The following is a 15,819-nucleotide window of genomic DNA, read 5'->3' as shown; positions in this document are numbered from 1 at the left end:
ATTGTTGAAAGGGTGGCTGGATGCAGGGCAGGGCAGAAGTGTCGGCCTTGGGACTTCAGGTGAAGGCACATCACTGCCAATGGGTCAACCTTGAAGTCCATAATGGACTGATGTACCAAAGGTGGCAGACACCAGAACAAGGGAATGACCTCCTGCAGCTGCTGGTACCTGAAACTCTGAATCCGCAAGTTCTCCAGGTTGTCCATGGCCTTGTGGATTCAACACTATGGTAATGCCACGGACCTCCACCATCTCCGAAGGTGCTTCTACTGGCTGGGCTGTCAACGAGATGTTGAGCTGCATGTTCACTGTTGTGATGATTGCACTGCCCAGAAGGGATCAATCCAGCATTTCCATGCGGCACTCCAGCAGTACTTGGTGGGGCCGTCAATGGAGAGAGTGGAAATGGACATCTTGGGGCCCTTCCCAGTCACTGACCATGTTAACTGCTATGTTCTTGTGACCATGGGCTATTTTACAAAGTGGCTTGGAGTATACATGGCTCCAAATCAGAGTGCCACTACCACAATGGAGAAGCTGGTGGAGGTGATGAGAGAGAACTCTGAACACCAGTGGACTTGGTTTTGGTGTACTGCCTTAACCAGAGATAGCTGGAGGGAAAGAGATGGACTACTTCGGCAGATTGTCATACAGCCCTCTTGCATCACTTGCTGCTGAGGGTGATGGTAATGGAATTATTTCACGCCCTTGCTAAGTTGACTGTCCATCTGTTGCGCCCCCTGTCAGCCTTGAAGGGCCAGGTTACCAACAACCAGTTTGTCCAATAATATATCTGCAGTGCCTTACACAGCACCGTCAGGACAGCACCGTCAAAACCGCATCGTCAAGACTGCACCGTCAAGACTACACTTTAGTGCCTCCTATCGAGATGAAGTTAAAGAACCAAACAGCACAGCGAGGACCGTTCCTTTTATGGACAAAGATAAGGTCACCTGCTCACTATTTCAGTGAAGTGGAGGAGTTCTGCAGAAGGCTGGAATAAAGTTAAAGACTGAAGGCCAACAATTTGGTGGATAGGTGACACTCACTTTGAAAAGGGGTATATTGGCATGAAATGTTGACAATTAAAAATATTTTGCCTCACTAAAAAGGTGAAATACGCACAGTTTATTGGATATATCCATGCTATGAATAATTATGTATGTTTGTGTTCTTTATCTTTGGACGTGAGGTCACAGATTTTGCAGCAGGAGTCCCACTAATTCACTTTTGTTTGTTTGTGTTTTACTTTTATTTTTTTATTCCTTAGAATAAATACAGTGTCTGCAGAGTTGTCCTTGCTGTTCACCTCTTTTCAACCTTTTAAACTATCCTGCTTGACATGAAGAGATGACAACATATGATTCCAGTAATATTTTATATACATACATATGTACACATTTTCTTCAAATGCCAGTCTCAGAAACCAAGTTTACCACAAACTACATTTATTTTAATATTCTCCATTTTGAGACGGATAAAAAACTTTCTTTTTTCCCACGAGCACAGTCTCAACTGTGTGTGAATCAGTAACCGCTCCCTGGGACTGGATGATAACGAGTGATTTTGGGATCAACCTGGACTTACTACAAGACATCTCCCTTGTCCTTCATGAGTTTTCACATGGTGCAGCAATGAACTACAGTGTATCATTGTAGTCAGTGTGTTCACCCCTGGGCTTGCCCCCATGCGCGCACCTCTTTGTCTGTGTCTTCCTTGTGCGCATCATTTGTTTCAGCTGTTGTCTGTATCTGCCTCTCCTCATATTCTCCAAGCCAATCACCTTCCTCATGGACTAATCATCTTCATGTGTCACACCTGTGTCTTCTCTATTTATGCCCTGCTCTCGTTGTGTGTCTTGTTGGCTACTTGTGGGCCTGTCAGTGTGTTCTGTACGTTTTGTCTGTGTGTGCATCAGCTCAGCTCATCCTTGTGTTCGTTGTGTTGGTGAAAAAAAAAAATAAGAGTTACATCTCATCCGGTGCTGCCTGCTGCTGGTCTTTCTGCACTGTGACAGGCACAGGACTGGTGTCATTGTGTGCATAAACAACATTGAGAAATGAGGCGACATTTTGATCTGAAAGACTCTTCTACTGGTAGTTGTTAAGAGCAGTGAGCGGTCTTCCAGAATGTTATTATTGAAAGATTTTTCAGAAGTTCATTGACAGGGGAAACTGATGTGACATTTCATTTTCTGTAAATTCTTCATGTTTTTGTATTTCTTCTTGGTGCTATTTGCATTGTATTATTGTTTGCTATAACCACTGCTTTGCAACTGATCCAGATATGGGTTGATTGTTTTTTAAGACTAGTTTCTGGAATTCTTTAGAACATATTATCAGGGAAGAGCACGGACGCATTCCTCCATTACTACACATTTGGGGAATTCCCATAGTGCAATGGCTGCACCTCACCCTGGGAAAATCATCTTCAGACTTGGAACCTAATCTTGAGTGTCGTCACTCTATCTTCAAAATGATGTTCATCAGTTACACTCCTACTCAATATGTCTATTATGACACTTTTAGCACATGCACAATAAAAGTTTTAGATTTTATTCAATTTCTGTATTTATTTGTATGTATCAAGTGTAAAATGAAAACTATCAATTTACGTTTTCTTTAAATTTTCTTGATTAGTTATTGATTTTATGTGACAATCCTTACAGCATTGTGTCATTCAGAATAATTCTATCTTCAGGATAAATATCGTTTTTTTCTGAGTTACCAGTAGAGGGTGATTTTCACTTCCATTTCGAGAATCAGGGCTGCAAGAGCTGGATTGCATCTTCTGTCTGAACAACATCTGCTACATATTTTTTTCAGCATATTCAAAACATTGTAAATCATACATATCCTCTGTCTTTTTCCATATTGGTTTTGACAGTTTCCTGTTTTAGTGTGAGTGAGAGTATCCTTTTGCAGAATTGAAACCCAGAGAGAAACTGTGTTCTTAAAACCTGACCAAGGCAAAGCTTTATCATACAATACAAAAGGCAGATTTTAGCTCTCCTGTTGTGTTTCACAAGGTCTCAAACCCTCTTAGTACTCACCCTGAAACTTTACTACTCAAAGCTAAAAAATTAGATTGTGGAAACACCTTATGAATGCTGCTGACTTGTTAAAAAATGAAATAATAATGTCACTGCAATTTCCTAGTGAAACCATGATCACAGTTCATAATTCCATGAATGAACTACTGCCATCAATTGCTTCATTGAGGATGCCAATTAGGAAAGTTTTACTAAAAAGATAGTTTTTTTCTGAAGTTACAACAGATAGTTTGTTACACTTTTATGGCCATGTCAGTGCTTCATGGATAGGCCCCATTGGCTCCCTGCTCTCAGATATAATACAATATACGCTTGCATGGTGACCTGAAAACAGCTGAGGGCCACAAATATATTAATCCTTAAAAGCAGAAGATGAAATGGTGAGGAAACACTTTGAAGGAAGAAATACATGAACACTCTGGTGACAGATTTGAATAAAAACATGAAATGCCCTCCAAATTGAGTGTATTGGATAAACATGCACACATTTATGACTCAATAAAGCATTTAATAACAACGAAATTCTCAAGTAATTGGTAACAATATGTAGTTTGAATGTGGTAAAATGGCTTTTCTCCCGTTACCTCTAACAGGACAAAGAATGAACCACCTGCGGTTTGGAAACAAACAGCTGTGGTAAGATAGCCAGGAGGTCAGGTCAGTGGTGGGAAGTATAATCCACAAGACTGAGTACTGGAAAAAAAAAAAAGCTGAAGTACATCACAGAAACCTCAACTGTTGCTATTGCTAATCAAAGACGTTGTGAGAATTATGTAATTCTTGGAGAACTAAATAATTATGTTATTAGTGTAAGTTTATAATATGCTGTTATAAATGTCATGCATATATTTAAAATATTTATCTTGTATTTTTAACGCTGAATTACAACACATTTTTCATATAATAAATACGCTAATTTACCATTCATTATTTCAGTTCTGGTTATTTAAGAATGAAGTCGTGTAGGCCCCGCCCACTGCGTAGGAACCACAACCCCCACAATGCATCGCGGTTCTTGTCGACGTGGGAAGCGGCTGGGAGGGATCCGGACACAAACAAATGTCCACAGCGTTTTTCTCTGCTGGGGCTCGCCGTGGGGGAAAAAAAAGAGGAGAAAGAAAAACCGTGACATGTCAGGCGGATCTGAGAGACAACTCCATGACATCTGAAACATGTGGCTCAAGCCAGAAGAGATTCTGCTGAAAAACGCCTTCAAACTGTGGGTCACCGAGAAGGATAATGAGTACTTCATACTGCAAAGGAGACGGGGGTACGGGGAAGGTGGAGGCGGCTTGACAGGTAAACGACAGCGGACCGCGTCCCCCTCGGTCTTCGTTTGGGACAGCTGCTGCCGCTGCAGCCTGTCACCGGCGCACCTCAGCGTAATGAGTTACTAACGGGTTAAGGCTCCTTGCATTTGCTGAGCTAAACGTGCTGTGTGTCGCGCGAAGGGCGGCGCTGCCATGTAAAACCCACTCAGGAAAAAAAAAAAATAGGCTGATTGCAACAGGTACGAGACAAATTGATGTGAGTCAGCTCCGATCAGCTGGTTTAGAACTCCTCTGCAGGAGTGGATGTGTCTCTGAGTGCACGCCTCTGCACACTGAAGTATTTTGTGCTCGTTGACACCAATGAGCATTTAGCTGCTTATTCCCCTGCACTGTTTCTGAGGTTTTCTGCAGGGAGCATGCTCTCCCAAGTCTATCCTTGCAACATAGTTCAGTCAAATCTGTCATTTGTCAAAAGCAGATTATGAAGAAATCCATGCACATCATTTTTAGGACTATGCCGACCTGTTACTTGTTATGTAAGCTTTTGCATTTTGCTGTTGTGTCCAGGTCACTTCAGTCAGTTTGTGATATTTTACCTCTTTTCACATCAGTGCATTTGTGGCTTCACAGCTGCAGATAGTGGTTGTAATAATATGTATACATTTTCTTAATTCATGCTTTTGAATAAAAAAAAGAGAGTGAACATCCACATATGCTGAGTTTAAGTAGAAAGGTATATCCCAGAGTTTAAAACCCATTAATAGTGACTCTGCTATGCAAACAAGGCAAGGGGGACTCACAAATGAAAAGCAACACCTGCTTACATTTCTGTTTTCTGCTAACCACACAATAGTGACTATGTTTCTTTTGGTTAGGAAATCATGCTTATCAGGGGATTAGGTTGCTTGTGGAGGTGGAGTTGCAGCTTTCCCTGCTGCCTTTGCAACAGAAATGGAAATTCATATTTTAAATGACAAACCTTGGAGATTAACATGTGATGTTTAATTTGATGAGGGATTATTTTTATGCATTTTGTAATTTATATAATTCCTGGTTGAGCAGTGATGATCGTGTTTTTCTTGTGCTGTGTGCTTATCTCACTTGCTGAATTGTCAGAAATTGTTTTTGCTGCATTCTCCCTTAAAAATTATGCAACATGTATGCTGAATTCCAGCTGAGCCTGGATTGAATTATCGATTTTTGTAGGACCTGTTTTGTAAACCTTTATGCACAGCTCTCTTGACTAAATCTTTTAAAACGCCCACCTGACAGTGCAAGTACAGTATAGTAGATTACAGTTTCGAGCCACAGGCCAGTGTGACAGTCCTAAAGGTAATTAATGGATAATTAATGTTAATGAGTGGTGTTCCAGATGAGGGCAAAGCTCCACATATCCATTGTGACTGGCTTAATGATAGTGGAGGTTAAATACTTCGCGATGATACACAGCTTGATGCCACTTGAAGACCTTTCCAGCATATGAGAGCTCTTCATGTCTGAATATAATGTTTTTCTACATTGAGGAGAGCCCGAAATCTATGGACTCTGTCCGATGAGCTGAAGGCTGTCTTTATTTTTTCTTTCACTATTTGGCAGCATGCTGTTGGAACATGCGGAGAGTGGGTCAGTGTTCAGCAGGCGAGCCAGTATTAGTGCTGATTCAGAGCATGAGAGCGGTTTCACAGCAACCTTGTTAATTATTCATGGAGGGCATGTCAGAGAGAAGTTGTAAAGGTAACAGATTTCGCTAATTTTAGTCGTGACATTCATTTCCACTCTCGGTATGAGTTAGAACGCCTGGTTTGCCGTCCAAGTTGCTTAGCCATCGACTGACACGGCAAAATAGCGTGAATTATTAATGTTCTTCATGCTGGTAAACAGTTCAACACACATAATGATCAGTTTCATCAGAAGTTGTGTTGCAGATGCCAGAGTGAGCTGCACTGACAGAAAAAACAGGCTTTTGAACTGTTACAGTCTGTCATATGTCGGTCACTGCTTTTAAATGTAATTTGTTGAAATATTTCCGATGTTTCAGGCCTCCTCGTGGGAACTCTGGACACTGTGCTGGACTCCACATCCAAAGTCGCCCCCTACCGCATTCTGCACCATACGCCAGACTCACAAGTCTACTGGTCAATAGCATGTGGTATGCATTCTCCATGCATTTCTTCTTATTTGCTGTAAATGTTTCATAGCTTCTATCTGATAATAATTATCAGCAGTAAAACCTTGCAAAATTCTGTCTAAACTACATGGCGTAAAATTAAGATGATGAGATGAGAAGGTAATCAGACAGCTGTGAAAATCAGATGTGATTTTTGAAACAGAATAATTTCAAATAATAGTCCACTTTTAATATGCTTATGTAAACTGACTCGCTATTTTTCTTTTAGCTACAATATGATGCTGAAGTCGAAGTTACTAACCTGAGTTTGTTTGCACTTTGGCGGCAGGCGTCACCAAAGAGGAGATTGTTCAGCACTGGGAGTGGCTGCAGCAGAACATCATGAGGACGCTCTCCGTGTTCGACTCCAGCGAAGACATCACCAGCTTCGTGCAGGGCAAAATCAGAGTGAGGGCTTAACACATCCCACACAGGCAAATTGTCAATATGCTAAGCCATTAAGAAACCTAAGCGCTTTTAGGTTTTCTTTGATAAAGGATAAAGGTAATGAGGATTTGGTCTGTTGCCTCCTTTAATCTGCAGTAATTTATCTGCCGTGTTTCAGGGTCTGATCGCAGAGGAGGGAAAGACGTCGCTGGTGCTGGAGGAAGATCCCGAGAAGTTCAGAGAAGCTCTTCTGAGGTTTGAGAAGTGGTTCGAGCTGCCGTCGGAGGAGAAGCTGGTCACATATTACTCGTGCAGCTATTGGAAGGGCAAAGTGCCGTGCCAGGGCTGGCTCTACCTCAGCACTAACTTCCTGTGCTTCTATTCGTACCTTCTGGGTTCTGAGGGTAAGCCTTTTTTTTGTGACATTTACAAATGTTGATCGGTATTCAGAGCGACTCTTAGAAAGTGGATACCAGGGAAATTCATGCAAGTGGCAGGTTTCATTAAGAATTTTAGAATTTATGGGTGCATTTTTTTTGCACTGATGATTCTCCTCTGCATTTTTTTTTCTTGCGTAGTGAAACTGGTCATCTCCTGGGACGAGATCTGGAGACTGGAGAAAACCTCAAACGTTATTCTGACTGAGAGCATCCATGTTTTGGCTCACGGAGAGGATCATTACTTCTCGATGCTTCTGCACCTTAATGAAACGTTCGTGATCATGGAGCAGCTCGCCGACTACTCCATCAAGCGTCTTTTTGATAAAGAGGCTTTCCAGAGAGAGCCGGCGCTGTCAGACCCGCTGCAAATTACCAAGAGGTACTTGAAGTGTGTTGAACCGCACAGCTTCACATGCAGCTGAGCAAACATGGAGCCTGGCTTTTAGATAAATGTCCTCTGTGTTTGTCTTAAGCTCCTTAAAGTGCACAATCAGTCTCACTTTACAATACCCCAGCCTTGTGTTTTCAAGGCATATTGATGTGCTCTTGTCACTGTAAATACATATTTCAGCTTTTTATATAACCGAGACAAAGAGGGTTATATTGAGACGATAGACCACTTGAAGTAGAAAATGTAAATTTTTTACCTTTTGCTCTGATTTATCCACAGAGGCCTCGAAGCTCATGCAAAGAGTGACCAATTCCGAGCGTTTTTCAGGCTTCCCAAAGAGGAAAACCTGTTAGAGGTGCACGAGAGCTTTCTGTGGGTGCCCTTCAACCACTACAACACGCTCGGCAAGATCTGCCTGTCGGAGAACTACCTGTGCTTTGCCAGTCAGGACGGCAGCCAGTGCCACATTATCATTCCAATGCGAGAGGTAACGTCAGACAAAATCAGCATCGCTGGGTCACCGGCATGTTGAGCACACCTCCCATACTGACGAATGGAGGAGAATTCTCAGTTGTGACTGCGTCCTCTGCCAACGCTGCCTCCTCCTTCTAGGTTGTTAATGTTGAGAAACCGGATCCCAGCAGCAGAGCGTTGACGGTCTGTGTGCGTGGCAAGAGGGCGCTGCGCTTCTCGGAGGTGCGGGACTACCAGCGGCTGGCAAACACCATTCGCAGCAGGTGTGGGATTTCTGCCAGCCCACAGCACTCTGCCTCATCAGAGGTAACACATTCACTCCACAACAGTCTTTTTTTTCCTCATTCTGTAGTTTGCAATAGTTTTTGATGGATAAAATGATAAATCTCTGTCACAAAGGTCATACGGGGTGAGTGTCAGTCACTCATAAACCACTTTGAGGACAATCCAGAAGACGTCACTCTGATGGTGGGACAGAAAGACAGCAGCAAGGCTGTGAGCACCGAAGCTCTCATGACTGTTTTCCACCCCCAGGATGTCGAAAACCTTGATCCCAAAATGGTAAACAAAGCAAATGTTTTTCCCAACGACCGCTGTCACAGACGAGCTCCCACTGGAATTATCTTGTCTGTCTAGACATGTGATTGGTTTGACTAGCGTGTGTTGTGGCCTCCCTGTTAACCAGCTGAAAGAAAAGATGAAGGAGCAGTCCTGGAACATCCATTTCTCTGAATATGGACGCGGGACGAGCATGTTCTTCACGAGGAAGACGCGAGACTTGATTGTTCGTGGAGTTCCCGAGGCTTTGAGGGGAGAGCTGTGGATGCTTTTCTCAGGTCCAACATCACTCAAGTATCATTACAATCAGTGATTTGAACCTTTTATTTGTTAAGGAGTGTTGCTTCGTTGGGTGGAAACGGTTTAGAAGCTGTTTTTTGGATCAGCTGTGTTCTCGACTCTGCAGGAGCTGTGAATGACATGGCCACTCACCCCGGTTATTACTCCGAGCTCGTCGAACAGTCTCTGGGCACGAGCACTCTGGCGACCGACGAGATCGAAAGAGACCTGCACCGCTCTCTCCCTGAACACCCCGCCTTCCAGAGCGACACGGGGATCTCGGCGCTCCGCAGAGTCCTGACTGCTTACGCCTACAGGAACCCCAAGATTGGATACTGCCAGGTATTTGGATTTTTTTCAGGCTTGTTGTTAACCTCAGTATTTTGAATTTTTTGTTATCACTTAGATGTCTGTTGTGATTAGGACTTTATTTTTTATATGTATATTTTTTAAAATAAAACCGTAATGTGTCCTTTCTTTCTGTTCAGGCCATGAACATCCTCACCTCAGTTCTCCTGCTCTACGCGAAAGAAGAGGAGGCTTTCTGGCTCTTAGTAGCGGTTTGTGAGAGGATGCTGCCGGATTACTTCAACCGCAGAATCATCGGTGAGACCGGAAGCTTTTGGAATTCCAGCTCTGTGATTTTGGATGAAATTTAAACGATTTCAAGAGCCGAGTCTCACTCTGTGCCAATCTCCCTCCCAGGTGCTTTGGTTGACCAGGCTGTGTTTGAGGATCTGATCAGAGAAAATCTCCCCCAGCTGGTTGAGAACATGACGGACCTGAGCTTCTTCTCATCCGTGTCCCTGTCCTGGTTTCTCACCCTTTTCATCAGCGTCTTGCCCATAGAGAGCGCCGTGAATGTGGTGGATTGTTTCTTCTACGACGGGATAAAAGCGATCCTGCAGCTCGGCCTGGCGGTGCTGGACTACAACATGGAGGCTCTGGTCTGCTGCCACGATGACGCGGAGGCCGTCACCATCCTCAACAAGTCCGTGTGAACAGGAGGAGAACAGGACTGAGACGTTCTCGGCTTTATCGATCTGTGAATTCCCTCTTTTTTTTTTTTTTTTCTGATTGTGTTTTTTTTTTCAGGTTCTTCGATAGCGTGACAAACAAGGACAGCCCGTTGCCTCCCACGGTGCAGCAAGCCTCAGTGGGCAATAATGAGAAGACGTCCCATGTCAAAGTGGACATCAGTGAACTGATACGAGAGGCCTACGAGGTATTACAAGATCTCATGTTGCATTTGCTGGATTGACACTGAAGATCCAGCTGATTCACCACCTTTTACGTTCTGTCATAGAAATACGGCAGTATCCGTTCTGAGGATGTTGAGAGTTCTCGGAAAAGAAACAAGCTTTATGTGATCCAGACTCTGGAGGATACAACCAAACAGAATGTTGTGAGTGAATTCAGATTGATCGATGCAATAGCGTCGTTACCGCAGCATGATAGTTAAATTGAATCCTGTTTTCAGATTCGGGTGGTGTCTCAAGAGGTCCGATTTAACGCCTCGCAGCTTGATGAGCTTTATAATTTGTTCAAAGTGAGTCCAAAGCTCAGTGTCTTCATTGTTTTTATTTCTTGAAAAAGAAAAAAGCCATGTTAAGTAAGAGAATGAAAACTAAGACGTTTGTGTGTTTTTTTTTTTTTCAGAGGCAGCATTTCCTCAGCTGCTACTGGACAATGAAGAGTCCTGCTCTGCTCCACCACGACCCCAGTCTGGCCTATTTGGAGCAGTATCAGTTGGGTTTTCAGCAGTTCAGCATGCTCTTCTCCCTGCTGGAGCCCTGGGCTTTCTGCACCACCAAGAGCACCCTGTCCCTCTGGGTCTTCCGCTTGATAGACGAGAATCAGGACGGCCTCATCAACTTTAAAGAATTCTGCTGTGCCCTTGGTGCGTCCATTCCTCTGGCGCTTCTCGCTGATGCGGCTTTTAACCCCTGTTTTATAAAAACGGCGATTCTCTTCACAGACACGTTATTCAGCGGCTCATTCACAAACAAGCTGAAATTTCTCTTCAAGCTGCACCTGCCGCCAGGTGAGTCATTTGTGTAGCAACAGCAGAAACTGTAAACCGTGTGTACAAAAACATTTTCAGCCTCTGACCCGCTGTCTTACTGCAGTGACTCGACTGGTGCAGGTTCATAGTTCAAGTGCGCTTACAGGAATGACAGCAGCCAAACAGTTACGGCTCAAATGTTCAGACACTAGATGCTTTACGGTTTCCAAATCATGTCCAGCGCAGCGGCGTTACGGGAATGACGCTGGAGCGGCTGGCTCGCAGCAGCAGCTGAAGCTCGGTGTGAAACACAAGGTCGGTTACGTCAGTCTGCAGGGCTTCAAAATATATACCTTGTCATTCCAACCATCCAGTCCATAACTCAGTGTTAGTTGAATGAGCAGGTTGCCTGAGGGGGAGAGCTGTCTTTCAATGCGCGGCTGCTGTCTGCATAATGTGGAGCTGCCGTCTTGAAGACCGGGGTAAGAATAGGCAACACCGAGCGAGTGAACTCGCCATGGCAACGCCGGGCACGAGGAGCAGAGAGGGCATTTTTTGCAGGGGGGCTGTTTCTCCAAAAAGAGGATCTGAGCTGAGGGAGAAACTGCCTAAATTGCAGCTGACAGCTTAGCAGCAGACAAGCACTGAGTCACCAGTTGTGAAGTGCCAGGACGATGAACATCAAACAGCGAAAGCCTATTTTATGTCTCATGGATAGTGTACATAGCTTCAGCACCAAGGACAGGTCACATCCAAAGAGGAGTGGAGGCTCAGCTCGGCTCCAATCCGTGTCCCGGGCACTAAGCACAGCCGTGTTTTGTGCCGTCTTTATAAATAAAAACGGCTCTGGAGCGGGGCCAAACACTCCATTGATCAGTGAAATGAAATCATGTGCTATTTAGAGCCGAGAGTCTGCAGGTTTTTACAGCTGGAACACAAAACGCAGCAGCTGTATTCATTTATCAGCTTCCTGTGGAGGACTGTGCCGACGCCGGTGCATTGCTGGAGTTGCGATTTGTCAGCAAGACCAATTTAAACCGACAGGAAGAGCCCTGCTTATGGCTCGATGCCATGCAAACAATGGTCCGTGAGCCTGGACGGAATAAACACGACAACTACTTAACTGGGTATTATGATATTTAGTACAGGTGTGTTTACGTGTTGTGATTAGCTTCCAGGAATGTGAACATCTGATATTGTGTTGCACTGGCGAAGGAGAGAGTCCCGTGTGGAGCGTTGACAGTCCTCAGGCTGTGCGGCTAATGCGCCGTGAACCTATTAGGCAAATAAAATGACACCGCTGGCCTGTGAGGGTAATTGTTTAATCCAGGCATGTAAACTGACACGCATGCGTGCACATCGTCCGAGTGGGGATGTGGGGAATCAAAGTGGGTTTATCACTTTTCTAATAATAGCAGGAAAAGATAGGATGATGATAATTTGTTCTTTAACTATTTTTAGTGGATTCATTTTGAAATCAGTGAGTTTTTATTTTTAATCTGCAGTGTTTGAATGTTCGCATGCATGCAATATTTCTGGGCAATAAAATGTTTATAGCGCTCTTTGTATGTCAACAGTCGACAACATTTATGTGTGAAGATTTTTACGACCTCCAGTAGTTACATATGTGACCTTCTTTTCTTTTTTTTTCCTCTCTAACTTGAAACCTCCACAATTGCCTGTGAGGCTGCAGACCTCCTCTCTGATCTCTGATTTGCACTGCAGGACACATCTGCTCTAGATTCAACATGCAGTGTGACCTGTGTGAATCTCATTTTAACCCCCACCTTGAACTCTAGATTGGAAACCACGGAGTCAGACTGCAGAGCAAATCATAGTGTCAGCAGAGTTTATGTGGTTCGAGCTTGACTTGACTTCTTTACAGTGTGATTAACAAAACTCAGAGCTTTATCTCAACTTCATTCTGTCACTGCTGTCTCTTCTTCTCTCTCTTCTCTCTGAGTGCACTCACAGTTTCTTCTAGCTTTCACAGGTAGCCCTTTGCACCTAAAGGAGCAAAGAATCCAGCAGTTTATTCCACTGCCTGAAGACTCTTCTCACTTGAGTAGATTCACTGGTTAGCTTCTTTACTTTCTCTTTCCTTAAATTAAACTTTTCCACCTTTTTCCTACTAAACTCTGTAACAATGCTGCCCGTACACATCCATCGGAATACCTCCACCTCCCCGTTTGTTCACAAATCACTTTATTATTTCAGCATTTGATCTTCCAGAAGATGGAGTAATAAGGAAAAGCCCTGAAAGAGGTAATGATACAACCGAATATGCTTCTGTGGTTTTATGGAAATGACCGTATGACTAACTATACATTTCTCTATTAAACTGACAGGTAGAGGAAAGGTTGACCTGCAGGCCTACCTCAAACAGTGGCAAAATGAGATTCTTAAGAAGGAGGAAACCATCAAGGACCTGCCGAGAATAAATCAGGTAAATCAGCCTGTCCATGGACTGAAGGGACGACACGACTTTCTGTTTTGACAGTAAAATGACCTCCTCCTCCTCCTCCTCGTCACAGACTCAGTTCATCCAGTTCTCCAAGACCCTCTACAACATTTTTCACGGCGATCCTGAGGAGGAGTCGCTGTACCGCGCCGTGGCCCACGTGACCAGCCTCCTCCTGCGGATGGAGGAGGTGGGGCGTCGGCTGCAGGAGCCGAGCAGCCCGCCCGCCACCACAGCGGCCGCCGACACCGCCGCCACCTCCGCCGAGGAGTCTCCAACCGAAGAGGCCTCCACCACTCCGGGGAGCTCCAACACCTCCGGCTCCCAGGACAGTCAGGACGCCGGGTCCGACCCGCCGGAGACGGAGTGGTCCTTCTCATTCGAGCAGGTTCTCGCGTCTCTGCTCAACGAGCCGGCAATCGTCAACTTCTTTGAGCGGCCAGTTGATATCCACCTGAAGCTGGGCCAGGCTAAAGTCGCCCAGCTCAAAGTAAAGGCGGCGAAGTGAGGGAGAAAGGGAAGTGAGTCGACACTTTGCTTCACGCTCAAGCAAGAGTTTGTTGTGATGTTCCTTTCTCCACTTCCACACGAGGCTGAGGATGTCAGTGAAGCAGACCGTAGGATTCAGTAGTCTGTCAGGCAGGAGATCTTCAGCACAGACGAGACACAACTTCTTTCTTTTTTTAACTGTTCTGTTGATTCAGACCTGCTCGGAGGCTGAAATCCCTAAAATCCACTTATGCATTTTCATCATAGGAGTTTCTTAGCATTTCAATGAAGGGTTTACGTAGAATTATTTTGTATTGCAAAGCGCACATTCATTGTTTTCCCATTGCGACCACACGAGTGGCGGGAGAGCTCGTCTCTCCTCTTCGTCTGCGATGCTGTCCTGAAGTCAAGCTCCGGAATAAATGGCTTGTACAAAGTGACTGTTTTAAGATTTTCCGTCTGAATATCTTGATGTTTACTGTCTTTCGGAAAAGTAGTCGCTGCTGAAACGTACTGTAAATTTCTAGTGTGTCCCGATACTTTGGTGTCTTGCGACGCTTCTCGTCCTCTGAACGTCCACCTCATATAGGCAGCACCAGCTTATTGATCAGTGCAGGCACAGTTTAGGATCATTTGTATTTGCTCTTCTGAGAAAACCATAAATTATATAGAAATATATCCGACAGGAGACTTTAGATATTTCAGTAGAGGCATTAAAGATTAAATCTGTACTAACATGGGAGAAAAGATGCTCTGTTGTCTGTCATGCGTTCATTGCACACATTGTGACCCACAGCATGACTTTATGTGATTCATGCTTTGTGAAGGTGAATATTCTCCCTCCTGCTGCGGGTATTTCACCTGCCTCCGCTCCAAAATCCACCTAGAGCAGTGCCGTGTGTTACTCTCACAGTGTCACTAATCGGTGTATTGTTTCCTTACGTTTGGAAGTGTGGGGTGTTGTGAAAATGAAAGGTGGTCACCGAGGTAGGCATTTGATTCTTGTGTTTTTAAGACTTACGTTGGAAATGTAAAATATGAGCTTGTGGACTGTTGTGGAGAACCTAAACCTTTCGAAGGACATTCAGTTTAATCAAATCTCAGGGCGACATTTCTGTAAAATGAAAAGGAGAAAAGGGATATTTTTCAGCCTGGGATATATAGATATATAAATATATATGAGTTGTACACCGCCTCTGTCTGATCTGTAACTTCAAAATATAGAGCATGTGTAGCACAGTTACAGGGTTTGCCACTTTATGCCAGCGTTTGACAAACAGCATTTTACTGCTTGCAACCGAATGCCACATTTGAAGGTTTATTAAATGCTATTGTTACTTTTTTTTTTTTTTTTTTGGGGGGGGGGGGGGGGGGGGGGGGCATTTTATGCTTTTTAATTTACTGTTTGCTTCTGCCTTAGTGAGTAATTTGCACAGTTGTTTGAGAATCACAAGCAAACAGCTATGCTTGTGCCTCAGCCAGATCTCAGAGTCTTCGGATTAAAAAAAAAAGGTCAGAACTGTTTGGGCTGCAGCTTGTCATCTCCAGGGGCCAAATTTGCAGATTTTTAAAGCTTCGCCTCTGCCTATGTTGGAAAGAGTGTGTTTGATGCTTCGTTAAGTGCAACTTCCACTTTTCTCTTTGCTGTAGTTTTGTTTTTGTTTTTTTTTTTTTTTGCTCAGATAAATGTTATTTTCTTGATTGTGTATTTTTCAACTTTGTATCAGAGGACCAATCGGAGCTTCTTTCATTATGTAATTATCGAGTCAGACATTTGTTGAAGTGGGTTGTATGAACATCAAAAATATGCATTTCTCAGTGAAGATAAACGTGTAAGATCCGTCA

General features: G+C 44.0%; 1 protein-coding gene across 2 annotated transcripts; it reads left to right on the top strand.

Moving 5' to 3' along the window:
* The first annotated feature begins 4,103 nt into the window (after positions 1 to 4,103).
* tbc1d8b (TBC1 domain family member 8B) lies at positions 4,104 to 15,324 on the top strand. 2 transcript variants are annotated; one of them, XM_030100866.1, is made up of 21 exons: positions 4,104 to 4,351; positions 6,362 to 6,472; positions 6,780 to 6,898; positions 7,056 to 7,281; positions 7,456 to 7,696; positions 7,988 to 8,195; positions 8,321 to 8,488; positions 8,582 to 8,743; positions 8,868 to 9,018; positions 9,147 to 9,361; positions 9,508 to 9,625; positions 9,725 to 10,010; positions 10,115 to 10,244; positions 10,326 to 10,424; positions 10,500 to 10,568; positions 10,679 to 10,919; positions 10,998 to 11,063; positions 13,009 to 13,101; positions 13,242 to 13,289; positions 13,373 to 13,470; positions 13,559 to 15,324. In XM_030100866.1, exons 1-21 carry the CDS (start codon positions 4,225 to 4,227, stop codon positions 13,991 to 13,993), a joined length of 3,411 nt encoding a protein of 1,136 aa, XP_029956726.1. In that variant the 5' UTR covers positions 4,104 to 4,224; the 3' UTR covers positions 13,994 to 15,324. The 2 variants fall into 2 exon arrangements, with proteins under 2 accessions (XP_029956726.1, XP_029956727.1); XM_030100867.1 differs by lacking the exon at positions 13,009 to 13,101.
* The last annotated feature ends 495 nt before the right edge of the window (positions 15,325 to 15,819 follow it).

Source organism: Salarias fasciatus, chromosome 10 (assembly GCF_902148845.1).
Source record: "Salarias fasciatus chromosome 10, fSalaFa1.1, whole genome shotgun sequence".
Lineage (NCBI taxonomy): Eukaryota > Metazoa > Chordata > Actinopteri > Blenniiformes > Blenniidae > Salarias > Salarias fasciatus.
The sequence above is the reverse complement of the archived record's forward strand: the minus strand, read 5'-3'. Positions and strand labels throughout refer to the sequence as shown.